The sequence below is a fragment of the Pelodiscus sinensis genome, chromosome 7 (assembly GCF_052426305.1).
Source record: "Pelodiscus sinensis isolate ZL-2025 chromosome 7, ASM5242630v1, whole genome shotgun sequence".
NCBI classification, from domain to species: domain Eukaryota; kingdom Metazoa; phylum Chordata; order Testudines; family Trionychidae; genus Pelodiscus; species Pelodiscus sinensis.
This window is the reverse complement of record NC_143058.1, coordinates 27,970,925-27,991,541: the sequence shown is the minus strand read 5'-3', so window position 1 is coordinate 27,991,541 and position 20,617 is coordinate 27,970,925. Positions and strand designations below refer to the sequence as shown.

Genomic DNA, 20,617 nt, shown 5'->3' with positions numbered 1-20,617 from the left:
GCAATTATTTTATCCCAGCAGTGATTGCAGTTTTGCACACAAAAAAATCCCCACACAACCCCAAAAAAGAAGGAGAATTATCAGGGAATCTGTTTTTTTCCCCCAATACATATTTTTTTAAAAATAAAATAAGTTAGGAATAGAACTGAGTGAGAAACTGATTTTGCAGTTTGGAGGCCAAAGTACAAAAATAAAAATACTGGCTTAAAACCTAAAATTCAATTTTTATTTCACTGCAAGGGGATAAATGGTTTTTGGTCAAACAAAGTGTTTAGCCCACACACACCCAAATGTCAATATTTTGGTTTCTTTTCAGTGGGGCTTTTTTACCTTTTTTAAAAATCTAAACGTAGAAACAAAATGCTACTTTGAAATGAAAAGTCAAATCATTTCATTTCTCAATTATACAAACAGTTTAGATTTTTAAAAATCCTCCCTTTTTGGCTCAAACTACTTATTTTTCAGTGAATTTACTAATCACCCCTCAAATATTATTATCTCTACTTAGGAAAGTTACACTGTTGTCTGCTCTTAGATTCCTCAGCTTTTCAGCCAACCTGGAGAGAAATCTGTTTAACCATAATCAGATTAAATACATTTCTAGCAAAAGAAGATAAATATACCAAGGACAGTGGTGAGCATCCTGCGGCCCCTGGGCTGCATGCAGCTCATCAGGATAAGCTGCTGGTGGGCCACCAGACCAAGTATTTTACCTTGAATCTGCAAGTAAAGCTACCCGAGCTCCCATTGACTGTGGTTCACCATTCCTGGACATAGGGAGCTGCATGAGGCTTGGCTAATTTTTTATATATTGTTTATAACAAAAATCCCTACCTCCATCTTTCTCACTGCTCCTACACAATCACTCACTGTAGTTTTTACTACACAGATACAGTAGTTCTACTACTTACCTCACTGGCACAGAGGATAGTTCTCTGCCTATTTAGAGGTGTCCCTATGAATACTCAAAAGCTTGCTCTCAGAGCACAGTCTCAGTTTTTTAAGCCTGATTTCAAATTTTCATTCCCATGATTGTTCTTCACCCATTACATTTTCACACAGTCAATACAATTTTATGGAAGACACAAGGCAATGAAGTAGTGTCTTGTATTAGGGATGTTAAATTTAGATTAACTAATCAAATAGTCAATAGGATTTCCATCAACTATTTGATTACTCTATAAGGGCCTCTCCGTCTTTTAACTGTAGCAAGAGCCCTGCTAGAGCACTTGTACATTTCAAAGGCAGAATCAGCATGAGTGGAGACTGCTTCAGTCCCCGCTAGCACTGTTTCCTGCTGTGCCTCTACTTCCTCTGCCCACACAGAGACAGAGCTGGGGGAACTCGCATCACTAGTCAACTATCCGATAAGCTTCTGCTTATCAGATAGTCGACTACTCTCCATTTTGAATCCCTTATTTTGTATTGGTCCAAGTTCTGTGGGTAAAAGACTTCACACCTTTTCTTTCACCCACAGAAGTTGATCCAATAAAAGATAGCTCCTCATCTACCCAGTCTCATCTCCTAGGACCAACATGGCTAGAACAAAATGGCAAAATACAATTTTATGGTTCTTCAGTATACAGTGAAAACTACTTAATTTGAAACAGTGATAAAATACTTCAAAGTTTTGTGGGAGGAGAAATAGTCACATGACTACCAATGAAGTACATGTACCCTACTCAATATTGTAAAATGGATCTAATTAGATGACCTTTAAACATGGAAAATTTAACCAATATAAAATGTTTTTAAAGTGTGGCTTCATCAAGGATCTAATCAGGGCCAAGAGCATCCTAATAAGAATAAACATGATAATCCATAAGCCATAAAATAGTCATAAACTTTCCCTTAATTTTTAAAATCTTTTTCTGCAAATACTCGTACTGGATGAAAAAGATGCACAATCAATGTTCTCTTTCTGGTTTCCTTGGTGGCCAGCACAGGGATAGAAAACGTTCACTGTAAATAGTAACATTCATTTTCTTTCTAGAAAAGCCCTGGAGAATAGTACCACACAAGGTAAAGCTCCTTCTGCATAGTTGATTTTAACATAATACAGCAGCAAGCATCATATTTCTTACTGTTCACAATGAATGGCTCTGCATTAGGGGTACCATAGTTCCTGCTTTAGGACAATTATGCATGTTTGGGATGTGGTCTGTTAACAGTCACCGTGTATCAAGAGATAGGGACCATACCTACACTATGACTTATGTGGACAAAACTTCTGTGTCACTCAGATATGTGAAAAAACCACACTCCGAGTGACATGAAAGTTTCGCGGATGTAAGTGGCAGTGTGCACAGCTGTGTTGGTGGGAGAGCTTCTCCTGCCAACATAACTACAGCCACTGCTTGTTGGGGCTAATCTAATTATGTTGATGGGAGAGCTCTCTCCAATCACGGAGTGGCTGGGGGAAGGGAGAGGCCAGAGACTTAAAAAAAATCTTGGAAACACAGCTCCAGCACCACTAATTACAACAACAACTGAGTATCCAGCTGATCTCCCAACACCCACAGCTGGGCTGGCATCCTAGCCATAAATAAGAAACAATATGTAACCTATATTGAGATAAATATACTCTTCTCCCACTAGGAAAATATTTAGCATTTTTAGCATGATACGTCATTATTTCTAGTCAGAAAACATCGTAAGTGAAACAAATTTACAGCTCCAAATCAAGGCTCATTAGCCAACCTGTGCTGAGTCCATTTCTAAAAACTGATCTGCCTTCTGAACAGAAGCTCCATTTTGAATCCCAGAGAGATGAGAATCCAGATACAGATGTATAAAATGCAGTATTGATACATACATGGCACGAGCTACACATAATAAATCTGTGTATCATTTAAATGTTAGAGTGGATTAACACATACTTATGAAGGGAAAGTGTATTTTTCATGTTCTTACAGCTTTAAAAATATTACTCTATATTCACCTAAAATAAATTGTAAAATGATATTGTGTCCAACTAAATGTGTTCTGACCTTTATCTGTACAAAGAGGCAGCCAAGGGTTAACATCATCTAGGCTCCAAGCAAATGAAGCCTCTACTCAAAAGCTTAAAGTTAAACACCCATGTAACTGCTTCACTGAATTGGGGCTCTATCCAAAAAGACCAGGGTCATGCAATTTATTCAGATTGATGGAGTTGTGACAATAGTGTTTTTCTATGTATGAGAAGTTGTCAATATTCATCAGAAAGAAATTAATTAAATGTGAAAAAAATCTGTAAGTATCAAGAGGACAGCCATGTGAGCCCATCATATTACTTAACAGTAACTCTCCCCTCCCAGCTTCTAACAGTGGGCAGCATGCAAGCCAATAGGCCATAACCACTGGTCCATTAGGGTATGTTTACGCTACCACCCTAGTTCGAACTAGGGTGGTAATGTAGGCAACCAGAGTTGCAAATGAAGCCCGGGATTTGAATTTCCCGGGCTTTATTTGCATCTTGCCGGGCGCCGCCATTTTTAAATGTCCGCTAGTGTGTAGCCGCGGGGCACGGAGTCCACACTAGTGGACATTTAAAAATGGCGGCGCACGGCAAGATGCAAATGAAGCCCGGGAAATTCAAATCCCGGGCTTCATTTGCAACTCCGGTTGCCTACATTACCACCCTAGTTCGAACTAGGGTGGTAGTGTAGACATACCCTCACATACCAATGTTTTTATAATTATTATTATTATTATTGCATCCTAATATTTGCATTTACTCAATTATAACATATTAGCACATTATAAGGAAGCAAATGTTTCCAAGAAATGCAATTTATTTTTCTATAATTATATATATTTAAATGAAAAGGAAAAATTAATGAACAGGAAAATCTTCAGAAATAAGAATCTGAGCATATAAACACCCATTTCTCTATTTTATAGCTATTTTTTATTTATAATTTTGTCCTAACAACAATGGGTCAAATGTTCCCTTCCCACCAAAAACACAGAGAGAAAAACTATTTCTATTTGCCATATCTGGGTCCTCCCTTCTCTGACCAGGTCCTAGCAGATACCAAGAGCAAGTTAACACTGGAGCCACATGTGAATGTTCATACGGGGAGAATGCTGCAGAATAACTCCACCCACTATCACTTCTGGCTCTACCAACTGACTACCCAGCAAAGCTGCAAATGCACAAAGGGGTGCAGACAGTTGAGCTTTTTTATGTTCTCCTCTTCTACCCCCATCTCCTGCCCTCCCCACAATAGTCCCCTCTTTCTGCCCCTTTCTGTCTACATGCAAGGAAAGCATCATCACCAGACACTAATTAAGAAACACTGGGCCCATCCTTCTCCCACTCAGGTTGCTGGCAAAACTCCTAGTAACTTAATAGACGCTGGAATGGGACCCTAATCAATAAAAGCTTGCCAGGTAAAAACGTCACACATTCTTATACCATCCCATATAAAAAGCTCAGTCAGCAGGGTGGGATTTGATTCAAACTGTGCACATCAGAAAATATAACCCTATTTCAAACAGACAAATGAGACCCCAATATATTACACAAATGGTTAATCACATTGTCATTATTAGCACATTGTTTTGTTCCTTAGTCACGCAACATAAAGCAAGTAATTTCTGTAAATATCAGAGACTTCAGATTATAAATAAAAAATACTAATTATTCAATGAGACTAGTGTATTTTTACGAACTCCCCAAATGGACTGCATAGAATTGTTTCTTGAGGACCAGATTGAGACAGATTTGCATTCATCCTTTTTGCTTCATCCTTGTCTTCATCTCCAGAGATCTTTAAAATTGGCAAGATCTCATTTATGCATCAACCTATTGAAATTCACATTATATTTCTCCTAAGTGACTGCAGAAAATGCTTTCTTTGCAATCCTGTCAGTTAGATCAAGGCGTCATTCAAGAGAAATCTAAATCTTTACAGGCTTCAAAAGCAGTCTCATGTGAAAGCTCCCCAGATGAAGCAAAACCAGAATTTGGCTACACTGATAGCTTGAAGATGAAAATACACAGAGCTATTACCTTTTCCACAACACTTTAAAGTTATGCTACTATACTCAGCCTTTCCATTGAAAAGAAGTGTCTGAACTCTTGTTAAGTTGACTACTGTCATAACATTTTTTCATGTAATCTAAAAAACACCACCATGCATGTCTCTGTAGAATCCTTCAATACAAAGTTTCTTTTGAACTGAAGTTTCTGAATAAACTGAAGTCTCTAATAAAAAACAAAAAATCAATGTCCACCTAGCATAGTTCTCTTCGAGCACTTTGCATTTCAGCTGGTTCAGAACATGCAGCCAGGGCACGCAGAAGAAAATGTGCAGGCCAGTGCAGGGGTTGACTCACCTTTGTCCAAACATTAGAGTAGACTTGGTTTCTGCTTCGTTGAAGACGGAAGGAGAACAGCAGATAACAATGGTAGTTCTGCAGTTCCCACCAAGGGAGTCTTGAAGAATTCGAGTCATTTTGCTGTCTCGGTATGGAACATGGGTTTTCTAATTGAAAGATAAAATTATTATTTGAAAAGTAATTTTATAGTCACATTAAAAAAGAGCATGAGGTACCAACGATTTAGACTTTACTGAGTTTGCAGGGCATAACATAAGTATACTTGTTTTGATTCTGTTAAGATGTGTGGTTCCTGCTAACAGTTTAATTGGTAGTCACTAGGTGTTAGTTTTCATTATGCTTTCTAGACTACATAACAAGAACAGTGTTACATTAGTTTACAGTTTAACATGACGAGAATGTCTACATTGCACAGCTATTTCGAGATGCCAGAGGTATCCCGAAATAGCTACCCTGCGTCTACACAAGTCGTCCGTTATTTTGAAATATTTTTTGAAACAACAGGCACACTATTTCAGCATCCTGGTAACCTTCATTCTCACAAGGGTTAAGGGATGTCTCGAAATAGCACATGATTTCAAAATTTGGAGCTGTGTAGATGTGCCAAATTTCAAAATAAGCTATTTCTAAATAGATTCAAAATAAGATAAGAAATTTGCATTGTGCAAATTGTGTATCTTATTTCGAGTTTAGGGCATTGTCTAGACACACCCTAATACTCCTCGCTCTTCTTTCTAAGTGGAGATGTTAGCTTATTTCGCATCCATGACAAAGAAAGCTAAAAAATGTAGCTTTTTAATATTATCTAGAGGCACACACACACAAAAGAAAATTACTTACAGTTCCCTCTGCCAATGCTGAGATCACATTGCCCAGAGCAGACAAAGACTTATTGATATTTTTAGCTTCATCAAGAACAGCGCCCTCTGCTCCAGTTTTGCTGACCTACCACATAGCAGATATAAATCAGACTAAATGGTCAATGACAGCTTGCACAAATAAAGTTACAATACAGGAAGACAATCTAAAAGTTACAGAACCTTGGAAAAGAGGAAAAAACAGTATCCTCAAACTAATACATTTACTTTAAAAGGTATCTAGTACTTTTAGGGCATCTAAGAAAAAAAGACTATTAACAGCATTTTCCATCCTTCTCTTGGTTCTCTTCCCATGAGCTCAATATTGGAACAGTCTATGGGCAGCTCCTTACATGGTCAAAGCAACCACTGAGTACAATGGGAATTTTAGTAAATGTAGGATTAGGCCGTGGGTTTCTTTTTAATTGCACCTCTGAGGCACAGATACTGCTTCTGCAAATAGCTACAGGAATGGATGCTACATCATAGACAAGTGAAAAATTGCCCCCTCAACAAAAAAGCTATCCAAATGAGAAACTATATAATTTCAAGTTTTATACTGAATGCCACCAAACCAATCACAAATCTGAATTTAAGGAAGAAGGGAAGATAGCTTGGAACTCATTTTCTAAACCTCTGTAACGCTATTCTGAATTCTCTAATGAATATATAATAAGTTCATGCATACACTTCTTTAAGTTAAAGTACTTTTTTGCTGCCATAATGTAAAGGCAATTTCTAATGGAGTTACCAATGAGCATAGGAAGAATATTACACCAGCCATGCAATACACTGCAACACAACATTTTACTTTTCCCATTTATCTCCAAAGAGAAAAAAGTCTATTGCCATTATGAAAGTACTACCCATACTATTTAAGTTAGAAGTATTTGAGAAAAAAATCAATGCCAACTATGTGGATAGAGATCATGGAGAAATGCAACAAAGTCCTAAATTAGACTTCAAATAATCATTGTAACCAAGGAATTTTTAAATAGCCAGACATTCTGTTTGACTGCAGGTTAAGAACATTTTCTTTGATGTTCAGACCTATTCTGGCCACAAAATAGAATTTTGTTCTCTTGTAACTATGTTTAAGCCCATTATTCTTCTGAGTAAACAGACAGACATTTCATTCTGCTTAATATTTGGTCTGTTTCCAAATAAAAACAAAAATAGCTTATGCCATCAGTGATATGAAAATCATCATGCATGGAGCCTCAAAAAAAATGTAGTCTTCAACTACATGCACTGTATGAAATAATATCATCGCAACGCACCAACATACTATATCAACTGCTGGAAAGGTATAACAAGTGGAGTTCCGCAGGGGTCTATTTTGGGACTGGCTCTGTTCAATATCTTCATCAACGATTTAGATATTGGCATAGAAAGTACACTTTTGAAGTTTGCAGATGATACCAAGCTGGGAGGGGTTGCAACTGCTTTGGAGGACAGGATCATAATTCAAAATGATCTGGATAAATTGGATAAATGGTCTGAGGTAAACAGGATGAAGTTTGATAGAGACAAATGCAAAGTTTCACAGAATGGGAAGCGACTGTCTAGAAAGGAGTACGGCAGAAAGCGATCTAGGGGCTATAGTGGATTACAAGCTAAATATGACAAGAGTGTGATGCTGTTGCAAAAAAAGCAAACATGATTCTAGGATGCATTAACAGGTGTGTTGTGAGCAAGACACGAGAAGTCATTCTTTCGCTCTACTCTGCACTGGTTAGGCCTCAGTTGGAGTATTGTGTCCAGTTCTGGGCACCGCATTTCAAGAAAGATATGGAGAAATTGGAGAGGGTCCAGAGAAGAGCAACAAGAATGATTAAAGGTCTAGAGAACATGGCCTATGAAGAAAGGCTGAAAGAATTGGGTTTGTCTACTTTAAAAAAGAAAAGATTAAGGGGGGACATGATAGCAGTTTTCAGGTATCTAAAAGGGTGTCATAAGGAGGAGGAGCGAGAAAGCATGTTCATCTTGGCCTCTGAGGATAGGACAAGAAGCAGTGGGTTTAAACTGCAGCAAGGGAAGTTCAGGTTGGACATTAGGAAAAAGTTCCTAACTGTCAGGGTGGTCAAACACTGAAATAAATTGCCCAGGGAGGCTGTGGAATCTCAGTCTCTGGAGATATTTAAGAGTAGGTTAGATAAATGTCTATCAGGGATGGTCTAGTCAGTACTTGGTCCTGCCATGAGGGCAGGTGACTGGACTCGATGACCTCTCAAGGTCCCTTCCAGTCCTAGTATTCTATGATTCTATGAACTGAAGCACTGGAAATCGGATATGTCTGTATTAAAAACAGTAATGGCCCAAATTAAAATCTTACAGAAAGGTTACATGCCCTTCCCCCAAACAAAAACATAGAGAGTCTGTTCTCATGCCCAGGTTTCTGTAAGTGCTAGTGAACAAACCTGGCCTCCCATTACAGCAAACATTAAGATACATGCTCCAATATAGAATGTATGAAGTTATATGAAAATATAAATTTATTAAAATTATGCTGTTGCATTGCACTCCATTACAAATTAAAGACTAGCAAGAGATGCTGTGTTTTGCATTTTATTCTAATAAGTACTACTCACCTGTTCCTTTTTCCCCTACCTTGAACTCCAAACATGTCAAAAATTAAGTTTGAGCCACTATTTTTATCTACCAACTTGACTTTTAATAATGTTAAAGCTATGCTACATTTAGTTCCAGAACTTGCATATGCTACAACCAAACACACACACTGAGTCAGAATACTTCTAAGCATGGCAAAAATTAGTGATAAAAATGTTCTTTTTACCTTCTCACTTCCAGCTAAGTCCACCAGATAAAGTTTTCCACTGAGTTTCTTTTCAGTTTCTACATTCTCTTGTTTAATATTAATCAAGAAGATACTGTGGCTTCTAGAGCTGTGTTCATTCATATCTATAGAGAAATAATACTTTTAATGGTTCTAACACTCACATTTATTGTGATTTTAAAATCTGCAAGTATGTTATTTCATTTTATCATCGTTGGCCTATGACTAGTCAACATGCATGGAAGCACAGCACAATAGTCTACTTAACTTCTTGAACTATTAAGAAAGCAGGTGCCCCTTAAGAGTAATGACAAGCATTTATGTGGTCTAAAATGACCTTTTATTTTCTGTCTACCCGGCTTTTTAAAATATCAGCTAGATTCATGAGAAATGACATGACCTTTGGGAAGGGGTAAAAAATGTGGAGCATTTCTTTAGAAGGATCTGCAACAAATACCTTCTTACACAGCATACATTTTGTGCCTAAATTGAGAATTCCAACTTATTTTCATTAATAAAAATTCAGTCTGAAAGCCCAAGAGATTTAGGAGTACAAAGCAGAAGTCTAGATACTCCTGTGACCAAAAGAACCTATGTATTCGCATCGTACACACTATTGTAATCTTTCTGCAAAATATGCCTTGTCATGTATCATTTAAAAACTAACACCACGCTGATCATACTTCTTGGCTATGTCTAGACTGGCATGATTTTCCGCAAATGCTTTTAACGGAACAGTTTTTCCATTAAAAGCATTTGCGGAAAAGAGAGTCTAGATTGGCACGGACACTTTTCGCAAAAGCACTTTTTGCGGAAAAGCGTCCGTGCTAATCTAGACGCGGTTTTGCTCAAGAAAGCTCTGATCGCCATTTTCGCAATCGGGGCTTTTTTGCACAAAACAAAACCACATTGTCTACATTGGCCCTCTTGCGCAAAAACATTTGCGCAAGAGGGCTTTTGCCTGACGGGAGCAGCATAGTATTTCCGCAAGAACACTGACAATCTTACATGAGATCGTCAATGTTCTTGCGGAAATTCAAGCGGCCAGTGTAGACAGCTGACAAGTTTTTCTACAAAAGCAGCTACTTTTGCAGAAAAACTTGCCAGTCTAGACGCAGTCCTTGTGTAACCCAAATATGAGATGCATATTAAGAGTTATGAACGTAAGTTAAAATTACTACTACAGTATGTTAACCACACAAGTTTCGGGAGAAGGGTAAACAAATGACAAGCTGATGCCTCCTAGCCAGGTGTCAAAGCTGACTGGCAATCACTAGTCAAGCGGCCAATCTTTGGCAATGAAGGGGGGCAAGAACAGCTCTATCTGCATCTTAGCAAACATGGAACCTCTTTCAACAAGATATTTCATATTTCTTTTTTCATAGGCTGAATTTTATCTAAGGGCAATGTTTAGGAAAATGTATTTCAAAAGGTGATGGACTATAAATGGGAGACTGAAAATATCTCAAGCTAGCACCCTCTCTCTCTCTCTCATCACTCAAGATGATAAAGGCACTGACCCAACATGATAGTTTGATAGGAACTGATTCCCTGTTGCTGGGAAATCCTCACGTAGTAAGGATTTTTCCTTGAACCATGTCTAACTTGTTAAAATTCAGCAACTAGGTGGTATTTTATCTTTATTTTTGCAACCATTTTAATTAATACCTTATACCTAAACTAATCCAATTAACAAATAAAGTAGTAAACTTTTGAATATTGACCCTTTAGCACAGTGTTTCTTAAACTTTTTAAGACTGAGGAACACCAAACAAATTTTTTTATGGGGAACACCAATGATTTTTTGTTGAGGGGGGGGGAAAGGTTGGGAGGGGAAGGGAAGGGTTGGTGGGAAAGTTATTGAGAAAAGAAAAGGTCGCCTGCCCCTCTAAGGGTGGCAATTTTGAATTCTGTTGTTCTCCATGGCACACCTCCGACTGCCTCGCGGCACACCAGTGTCACGAAACACAGTTTAAGAAACACTGCTTTAGCAGGAGCAATGAAACATTAACACCTAACCTGTCCAAGAAAGGGCTGGACAGAGCAGAACATGTTTTAAAAAAAGTCTGGGACTGGGAATATATTGGGATGACCTTGCAAATAGTAATCCAGGCTGCCAAAGACCAGAGTGTGACTGGAATATTGCCAACAGGTTTCTGTGTTGGAGTTGCTGGACCAGGGTGTTGCTCTACACAGACACTCAGGCAGTGGCTTACACACAGTGGAATTGTTTGAGGGCAGTCCTACGTGGAAGCTACAACAGCAAAGCATTGTGAGGCACTCAAGGTTGTCGGACAGATGGTGATAGCTTCTTGCTGGTCTGGATTAGGGATGTGAAGGACTATTCGACTATCCGATAAGCAAATGCTTATTGGATAGTCAACTAGTCACTTCTCCTCCTTGCTGCCTCTATCAGATAGAGACAGCAAGGCAAGGGAAAGAAAGGGGGTACTTCAAAGGGGGCAGCACCGCTTGAAGCATGGAGCCAGACCCTGGGCTCCATGTAGTGTTGCCAATTTGAAAAGTTGCATCCAGTCCAGGGCCAGCTGAGGTGTCTCCCCAGGCTGCATGTGGCATTTCAAAGCGGCAGCGCCACATGGAGCCCGGGATCAACTGACCCCGGGCACCATGAAGCGCTTTTGTCTTCCAAGTGTAGCAATAGCCCTAGGGTCTGGATGTAACTGTTAGCATGGTGTTCATCAGAAATACATCTGAGGATTTGTATGGCAATTGTAAGTGATTTTTGTTGCTTTTGAGGCATTGTGACCTGGGACCTGGAATCCTCCATTATGCACACAATAATAGACACAGCATGGTCAGGCACAGTGCAAGTTTCTACACAACATAAGCTTGGATCTAACTGCATTTTTCGGAGGTTGTATTGACATCCAAGAGCAGATGATGTCAGAGACAGGTAACCACCTCCTTTCCCTCCACCCAACCTTCTCTATCATCGCAGACTTCCTTTTCTCCCAAGCTTGCAATCTTTGTGTTCACTTCAGTCCCATTCTCTTTCTCGACGATTTTTCCTGTTTTCCTCCTCTCCTTCCCATCTTCAACACGGGCACTAGTTTACTCTCTAGACTGCCACATCTGGTTGTGGAACGGAACAGGGGATTTGGGTGCCTAGTCTACAGAAAATAGTGGAAACATGGAAGCGTAGAATACTCAGAGAACCAAGAACAGAGATGGAGAAACAGAGACCTTGTCTACACTGACCGGGAGATCTATGCTGCAGAGTTTGATCTCCCTAGATCTAAAGCCCACTAAATCTACCACTGATCATGCTCCTGTCCACTCCAGTACTTCACTGGGTCATGAGGAGTGAGGGGACTCCCCATAGCGAGGATGCTGTGGCAAGTCAAACTAGAGTACCTCAACTCCAGCTATGCTATTCAAGTAGCTGGAATTAGCTACTTGTTCGTCTTTGCCCCCAGTGTGGATCTGGCCAGAGAGGGGCAAGCCATTCTATAGAAGTATTTCAGGTGTAGTAAGAAAGGCAAAGGAAACTGGGGGAGAACAGTACTTTAGCCATGGAAGGAGGAGGAAGTGTAGGAAAGAATGGTATTATTCACTGAGTGACAGCAAACTGAAAGCAACAACAAGGATTCAGAAGGTAGTGCCAGAATTAGCTAGGAGGCAGTCATTTGCTTTTTAAAAGGGAGACGTTTCCAAATATATTTGAGTTAGTGAGTTTGGCACAGACAAATCTCATAGTAGGCTCAAAGACAGCTTATGCTACAGTCTGGGGACTGAGTCAAAAGATAGGCCTTTCTATCACAATGCCCTGCATGGCAAAATGCACCATAACAATAGTTACGGATCTGGTATATGTTGCAGTAAAAATACAAAATAATAAATACATGATTTAAAAGATGTATTTGCTTTTGGCAACTGAAAGTCAGTCCAGGCCGCTGCCTCAGTGGTATAAGGAAACAAAGCAAGAGAGAGGACGGAATAAGAGCTTATTTGAAAGTATGTTTAAGCAATTCTGCCATCTTTACATATCATTGTGGCCAACTGATTGCTCCACAATTTTGAATTAGAATACAGAAAAGGATAAGCAATTCCCCTTGAATATTATTTGTTATAGTCAGATCTCAAAAATCTGAAAAATAGCCAATGAAGGGTCTGCTTCCAAAAATCCCAAGTCAGCAGGATTCCATCAAGTGCATTCAAGCCTGTAACGGCAGTCGTGGCAAACAATTATATTAAACACAGCACTGTTCACTTAGTATCTAAAAGCACTTTGTGAATGCTAAGAATCTCATCACCAGCGAAATAGGAAAGTATTATCTCTACTTCACTCTGTCTCAGTTTACTCCTCTGTAAAGTCATAACACCTAGAGGAAATCATAAAGCGAGGGGAGGGACACAGTGGGAATATGCAACAATACCTAAAATTCACAAAACAAAATGCACAGCCTACATCCTACCAAACACTGGCATTCATGTTTTCAAGATATCAGATGTTTATTCAGCAGCACTAAACTATGGACAAGCCAATATTCTACAGCCAAGGTTATGAAATCTAGCATCATTATTTGAGCCAATTTAAATTCACAGTTGAATAGAAATCTCTTGCTCAAAAAGTAAAATTACTTCTTTTCCCTAAGTACAAGCTTGGAAATTATTTTCCAGGTATAATGTCTCATATTTTATTTAATAATGACTGACAACAAACAAACTAGAATGTGTTATATTTATTTAATTCACCCATCCATTACTCACTTTCCCAAGGACTTGCACATTGTAAGTCAAGTAACACTAACAAACTGTCTACACCACAACACTCCCCCACAATATAAATTGCAATTAGCAATTTTAACAATCTCTTAAATATAATTTAATACAATCTTCAAAATAGCACGGAGACTAATTTTTAAAACAGTATCACAAGCCATTCTTTAAAAAGTTATACCTTTCATGGCACAGTTAACCAATAGCATATATTGCTGCAAAAAAGGTATGGAAACTCACAAATCCTAATGTCGAGAAATTACAATGTATGTTAAACTAAAAGTCCCGATTCAGCTATCACTGTAATCAATAAAAAAATTCAAATCATCACTGGGAGGTGGGCTAGTCCTAAATTTTTATTTGCACTTGGTTTTCCCATTTGCTTTTTAATGGCCTAAAAGAGTAATTTATAGGCCTAAGTTAAAAGATCTTCTCACACCACAGATCATCACCAACTGTTCTAGCATGATGGTAAATGTGAGGGAGGGAGGGAGGAACTGAAGCAAATGCTTAACTTGTAAGTGCACAAGCAGTCCCATTCACTACAATGGCGTTATCCACATGCTGATGGATTTGAGTGCTATTTCCTGGTCTAAGCAAGAGATAAAATATAAGTACTATTATTTCTCTACATATTTCTAGGAGATCACTTACTTGTAACCGCTACATGACGGTTTGCTTTCCCTTCATCAATGACATCCATAACTTCTTCAGGACTAGAGACAAACCTCTCTGTACAGCCCTAGAAACATAGAAAGGTATTATTTAGAAGTATAGAAAATGTGTCTCCACATCTTGTCATGGTAATGTAAAAGATTCACCTTTCACAAGCAAAAATAAATATACAATATAAACATTCTAGAGTGACCAGGCCAAAATCTGCACTCTAAGGGTATTTCTACACAGGACAGTTATTTTGGGATACCAGAGGTATCCCGAAGTAGCTACCCAACATCTTTTGAATGCGTCTGCTATTTTGAAATATAGCGGACGCGCTATTTCGCCATCCCTGTAAATCTCATTGTATGAGGAGTAAGGGATGGCTCGAAATAACGCTGTATTTTGAAATTTGGCGCTGTGTAGACAGCACAAAATGACGAAATAAGTGCCAAATGACAAAATAAGCTATTTCAAAATAGACTTGAAATAAGCTACGCAATTTGCATAGCATAGGATGCTGTGTAGACACACCCTGAAGTACTTCAATAGGGCTTATGAGGGGAACTTAAGAATATTCTATTCTCAGATTGTATTAAAAGGATCAATTGAATCAAAACACTGCAAATAAGAGGATTCTATACAATCAGAAAATGCAGAAGTAACAAAAAAACTTAAGTTAACTCTTAAGTTTTTTTTAAGATTCCATTGCCACAATTACGTTTTCATTCCCCAGATCAAGAGAAGAGGAAGAACTGCACTCCTCCTCTCTGGCTACGTCTACACTGCGGAGTTATTCCAGGATACCTTGGATATCCCGAAAGAGCTACTCCATGTCTTAAGAGCAAACTCATTATATTAAAATATAATGGGCTCGCTATTCTGACATCCCTGTAAACCTCACTGCACAAGGGTTAAGGGACATTTCAAAATAAGCTATTTTGAGACAAGGGTGCTGTGTAGACGCACTCTCAGGTAATATGGTAATGTTTATGGAATGATTCGGCCTTCTTTGTTCTCCTGTATGAGGATAAGAAGTAAGCAAAAAATAGAATTCTTCTGATGAAAAGGGGAAACATCCAATTTATTTTTCTATGGAATTTAAGAGGAGGAGCAAGAAGCTGTTCAAACAACAATCCATATTGTTCGTAAAAAAAAAAAAACAACATTTTGCCTTATGCTTGTTGAAATATTATAAATCAATCAAACAGAGCAGCCATACCAGTGAATTTTAAAGAAAAAATTCTGCTCTTTAATTCTTTCTTTTCATATTCCATATTAAATATTAATATAGATGTTCAAGAGCATTAATAACTAAATATAAAGTTAACCATTTAAACACTTGGAGTGCGTCTACACTGCACCCATAGCTCGAAATAAGCTACTCAATTTGATCTACACCAACTGTGTAGCTTATTTTGAGTGCATTTCAAATAGAGCACTATTCCGAAACGTCCTTTAATACTTGTGGAATGAGGTTTATAGCGATGTCGGAATAGCAAGCCCATTATTTCAAAAGCTATTTTGAAATCACAGGCTTGTTTCAAAAACACGGAATAGCTATTTTGGGATACCGGAAGTATCCCGAAATAGCACCACAATGTAGACATAACCTCTGGAAATGAAGCAAAGAGAAATTATTCAATCCCATCAATGTTTTACAAAACTGTTTAAATGCAAGGACTATTCAGAACTGATCAAACAACCACCACTAACCCAAACAAAACAAAGATTGCCAAATTCACTTTTTTGACAGACCGTGGCATGAACTTGCATGTTGAAAGCTATTGTGTAAATTCTATTGCCTCCACACCCACATAGTGCATATTAAGGAAGGTGCAATGGAAATCCACATATAAAAGTAGAAGCTTGTTTAACGATCCATGGGGTGGGGAGAAAGGGAGAATGAATCAAATCAAAAGATCTGAAAGTCTCTCTTATACCTTCACATACGGAACTCTATTTTTATCTTCATGAACTGCAAGGTTCGTCTTTGACACTAGAAGAAAGATTACATGTGTTAGAAATATTTAAACTTATACATTCTGTCAGTTGTAGGAATGACAGAAGAATAAATTACAAAACTCAAATTCAGAAGGAGAAAAAAAAATTCTATTCCTTACATTAAAAAAGTTACCCTTAATTTCAAGAAGCGAGGCTTTTAGTCATAAAAATAATCTTAGATGAGAACTTTTGTTGCATGTTCCAAATCAATATAAACATGTATCTAAGAAATGTGAATCCAGCTTGTATTTCATGAACAAAGCAAAGATTACAAAGTCTTAACAGAGTTCCAGGCAACTCTCCTGTTCTTGCATCAATATTACAATGTACTCTCCTATCTACAGACAAATTAAATATTTGCAGGCTGGAACAACAGTTGAAATAATCTATTTCTTTTTTTAAAATGTTCCCAAGTTGCTTTACAATAGAAACCTAGTAAAACACTGGATTAGAGCTTGGTCTATTCTCATGCTGTAGGCTAACAATTTAATTTTGTATATTTAACCTAACTTCTGATAAATGTTGTACAAAGTGGGCATTTTAACTGCAAACTGGCTGTAAGACCTACATGAAAATCATATTAGTTTGCAGGACTCAGAAGTAGTCTGGTTGGTAAGAAAGTACAAAATCTCTAAAGTCTGTTTATAACCCAGCTACATTTACCTATACAGGATACTTTGATTTTAGACAATCCTAAAGCATCTTTATTTACAAAAGCTGTGGTACGCAGTGTCTTGACAATTCAAATACTTCTTTTAATATTGAAGAAAGAGCCAGATAATCAGATAACCTAAACCAGCTTAAACCAAAATTCAGACTGTTTTTTAGCCATTTTTTAAAAAACTTGAATTAAATTTACAACAGCACTGAATCAACTATAAAAGGTGGGGGGAGGAGAATGGGGAAATCAACCCTCCCCAAACTCCCTAACAATCAGTTGTGGTACGAAAAAGCATAGTTACTTACCATCAAGTAAGTCCCTTATTTTGTCCAAGTAAATTTCAAAATAAGAAACCTAGTGCAAAATAAATATTTGTTATAGATTTATAGCACTGACTCAAAAAATGTTCTTCATATTCATTGTCATATCTATAAAATAAGAGGAGAAAAATGACTCAATTAAATAGATGTACAATAATACCCTGTGAAGGGTAACTCCACAATGGTCCATCAACAAAATAAAGTGAATATATCTACCTTTGTTCTTTTCTTTCACAAAATCTCGAGATATGCAGAACGGAAAATGCCAACTGAGATAGCAGAAAATTAATAAACTCAGTGGTTACCTGAGCATAAGAACATACAAACACTGGACCAAATCAATGGTCCACCTAGCCCAGTATCCTGTCTTCCCACAGTGGCCAATGCTAGGTGCCCCAGAGGGAATGAACAGAACAGTTAATCACCAAGCAATCCCTCCCCTATCACCCATTCCCAGCTTCTGATAAACAGAAGCTAGGAACACCCTTCCTACCCATCCTAAAGAATAGCCATTGATGGGCCTATCTTCCACAAATTTATCTAGCTCTTTTTTGAACCCTGTTAAAATCCTAGCCTTCACAACATCTTCTGGCAAGGAGTTTCACAAGTTGACTGAGTTGCTTGAAAAACTTCCTTTTGCCAACATATTTAGTAAGATACCACTTTCACACTTCTAAAAAGCTACACTGATGTACATTACAATAAGAGCTGGCATTTTTAGCAAGTTTAGTACAACATCTGTAGTTTAATACATCTCTAGTCCAGCACCCGCAGGGCCTCGGTGCTGACCAAGGAGAGAATTTGCTGAACCACAGGAGATAAATGTTGTCTAGCAGCATTACCAACACTTCCACTGATTACTGGGCTTTTAGAAGACACTGAGGGGTCAATTAGCACTAAATAACAGCACAGAAGACTGAGCATCAGGACTGGTGGGTATAAACAAACTTTATGGGAACATGGGAATCTTGGCTACACCCATGATAAATGAACATCCAGATAACTAAAATCATGCCAGACCACAGATGTTGCCAGACCAGAGTTTGCCAGATTAGAGACACTCAACCTGTAGTTAATCCAAGTTAAACCCATCCTTAAATTTAAGCATATGCATAAGCACTTTCCGAAGCAGGACCAACATAAATAAAGATCAAGTGAGCTCAAGAGAAACCATGCTCTGTTGAAAACAAGAAAGGGAGATACAGTGAACAAAAATCTCAAAATAAAGGGGTTTATTTCAGCACTGACACAAGCAAAATCCCATTCAAGTTAATGGAGTTGTGGCTACTAGTATCTGGAGTAAGTTTTGTTCAATGAGTATTTACATAGTTAGGCTCCATTTTATCTGCATTTATTTTATTTTAGGGGAAATAGTAAGCTACCCTCATAGCTCTACCACCAATTTGTTTTAGCATGACAAAAGAGTCCTTATAATTTATTTTAGCACTGCGACTGTAGGAAAATAAGGAATAACTTTATATTGTCAATTTATTTTAACATGTAATTATATCTATTGTGGGTCAGCTTGGCTACATTTGTAATGGAGCAAAAATATTTGTTCTCCTAAAGTTCATACCAAACAGCCAAGCAGATGGCACTACTAAACAAATGAGATTTAATAAGGCAATGATTGGCAAGAAAGAAGTCTAGAGCAGTAGTTTACAAACTGTGGGTCGTGACCCAGGACTGAGCTGCACAATGGCAGGCACTGGGTTACCTTACTGTAGGGTGTCCCCATGATTAGTGGAGGTGCTAAGGCAAGCTTTCTGAAAGTCCTGGCACTGCAGACCACACTGCATCCTTGGAAGCAGCCAGCAGGTGGTCTGGCTCCAAGAAGGGGGGAGCCAAGGAGTTCCACATTCCCATTGGTCAATGCCTGGCCAATGGGAGCTGGGGGGGGGAGGAAATCTGTGCCTGCAGGTCAGAGCAGCATGCAGAGCTTCTTGCATGCTTCTACCTAGGAGCCAGACCTGCTGCTGGCTGCTACCAGGGCACAGCATGGTTCATGGTGCCAGAAGAGGCAGGAAGCCTGCCATAGCACCCCACTGCAGCGCTGGAGCAGGAGCTGCTAGAAGTAAGCCTGTACTCAACCACAAGCACCATCCCCTTGCCGCTGCCCCCCCAACCTGGAGCCTCTCCTCCTATACCCCAAACCACCTATTCCTGCTCTCCCCCACCCCCCAAGCCCGTACTCTAGTCATAATTATGTTGAGTTGTGAGCATCAACAATTCTCTTCAGTTGGGTCACAAGAAAAAAAACAAACTTGAAAACCACTGGTCTAGAAAATAGACTATTTATTCATTACAGGAGAAGACATGAACAAATCTCATAGGTCTCAATCTTTTCCTGGACACCAAGGAAAGAGTCAGACTTACACATTCAAGACAAGAGACAAAAGAGTAAAAGACCAGATACCATAAACAGTGGAGAGGATCCAAGGTTTTTTTTTTGTTTGTTTGTTTGTTTACATTTATTAAAAAGCCCAAGAAAGTACTTACATCAACATTTCATTTTTATCAGCAGCTGCACATTGAACTCCGTATTCTATGCTTGATAAGCCATTAAATCAAATGCAAAGCTTTCAGACTCTCTCCTTATTTACTCTGTTTGGATAATAAACTATAGTCCATTTTGTTACAAGTTTTTATTGCATCTCATTAAATTTTAAAATTAAATCTGTTTAAATTTTAGCTATTCAGACAGGATAGTTAGGGTAGATGCATTATTGGATAAAACGTTTTAATGGAATAATTCTTATTATTTAATGACGTCAGCCTATTGCACACATTTTTAAACAAATTTCTGATATTAACAGCCATTAGAAGATTCCATTCTAGACCATCCAAAATCCTGTCCAAATTCACTGTCTTAAGACTTTGCCAATATTAGCAATATTCAATCCATAAGTCACAACTTCTGCCAGTCTACCCCAATACCACACCATGCCAGCATTCTCATCATTACTATTGCTGCTGAAAAGTCACCAGCTATTAATTGCAGATCTACATTTTGTTAATGCAGTTGCACCCAAAGCTGTGGGAACTCTCCCCATATTTTTATACTGTGCTACCACCATGGCATGGCAAGTGACTCTAATCTAACTGTAACTGGCCCAGTATTTGAACTAACCTAACTTCCATCTAGACATATTTCAATAAGGCTACGTCCAGACAGCTGCGCTATTTTGGGATACCGAAAGTATCTCAAAACAGCTATTCTGTGTATTTAAACATGCCTGTTATTTCAAAAGCT

General features: G+C 38.4%; 1 protein-coding gene across 2 annotated transcripts in view; it reads right to left on the bottom strand.

Annotated features, from left to right (window-relative positions):
• Positions 1 to 20,617, bottom strand: part of KIF5C (kinesin family member 5C) — a 135,437-nt gene that overhangs the window by 55,475 nt on the left and 59,345 nt on the right. For both annotated transcript variants that reach the window (XM_075933349.2, XM_075933348.2), the window contains exons 5-10: positions 17,350 to 17,398; positions 16,323 to 16,378; positions 14,377 to 14,464; positions 8,983 to 9,107; positions 6,169 to 6,273; positions 5,326 to 5,474 (exon numbers count right to left, since the gene is read on the bottom strand). In XM_075933349.2, coding sequence (XP_075789464.1) covers positions 5,326 to 5,474; positions 6,169 to 6,273; positions 8,983 to 9,107; positions 14,377 to 14,464; positions 16,323 to 16,378; positions 17,350 to 17,398 — 572 coding nt within the window. The remainder of the gene's footprint in view (positions 1 to 5,325; positions 5,475 to 6,168; positions 6,274 to 8,982; positions 9,108 to 14,376; positions 14,465 to 16,322; positions 16,379 to 17,349; positions 17,399 to 20,617) is intronic.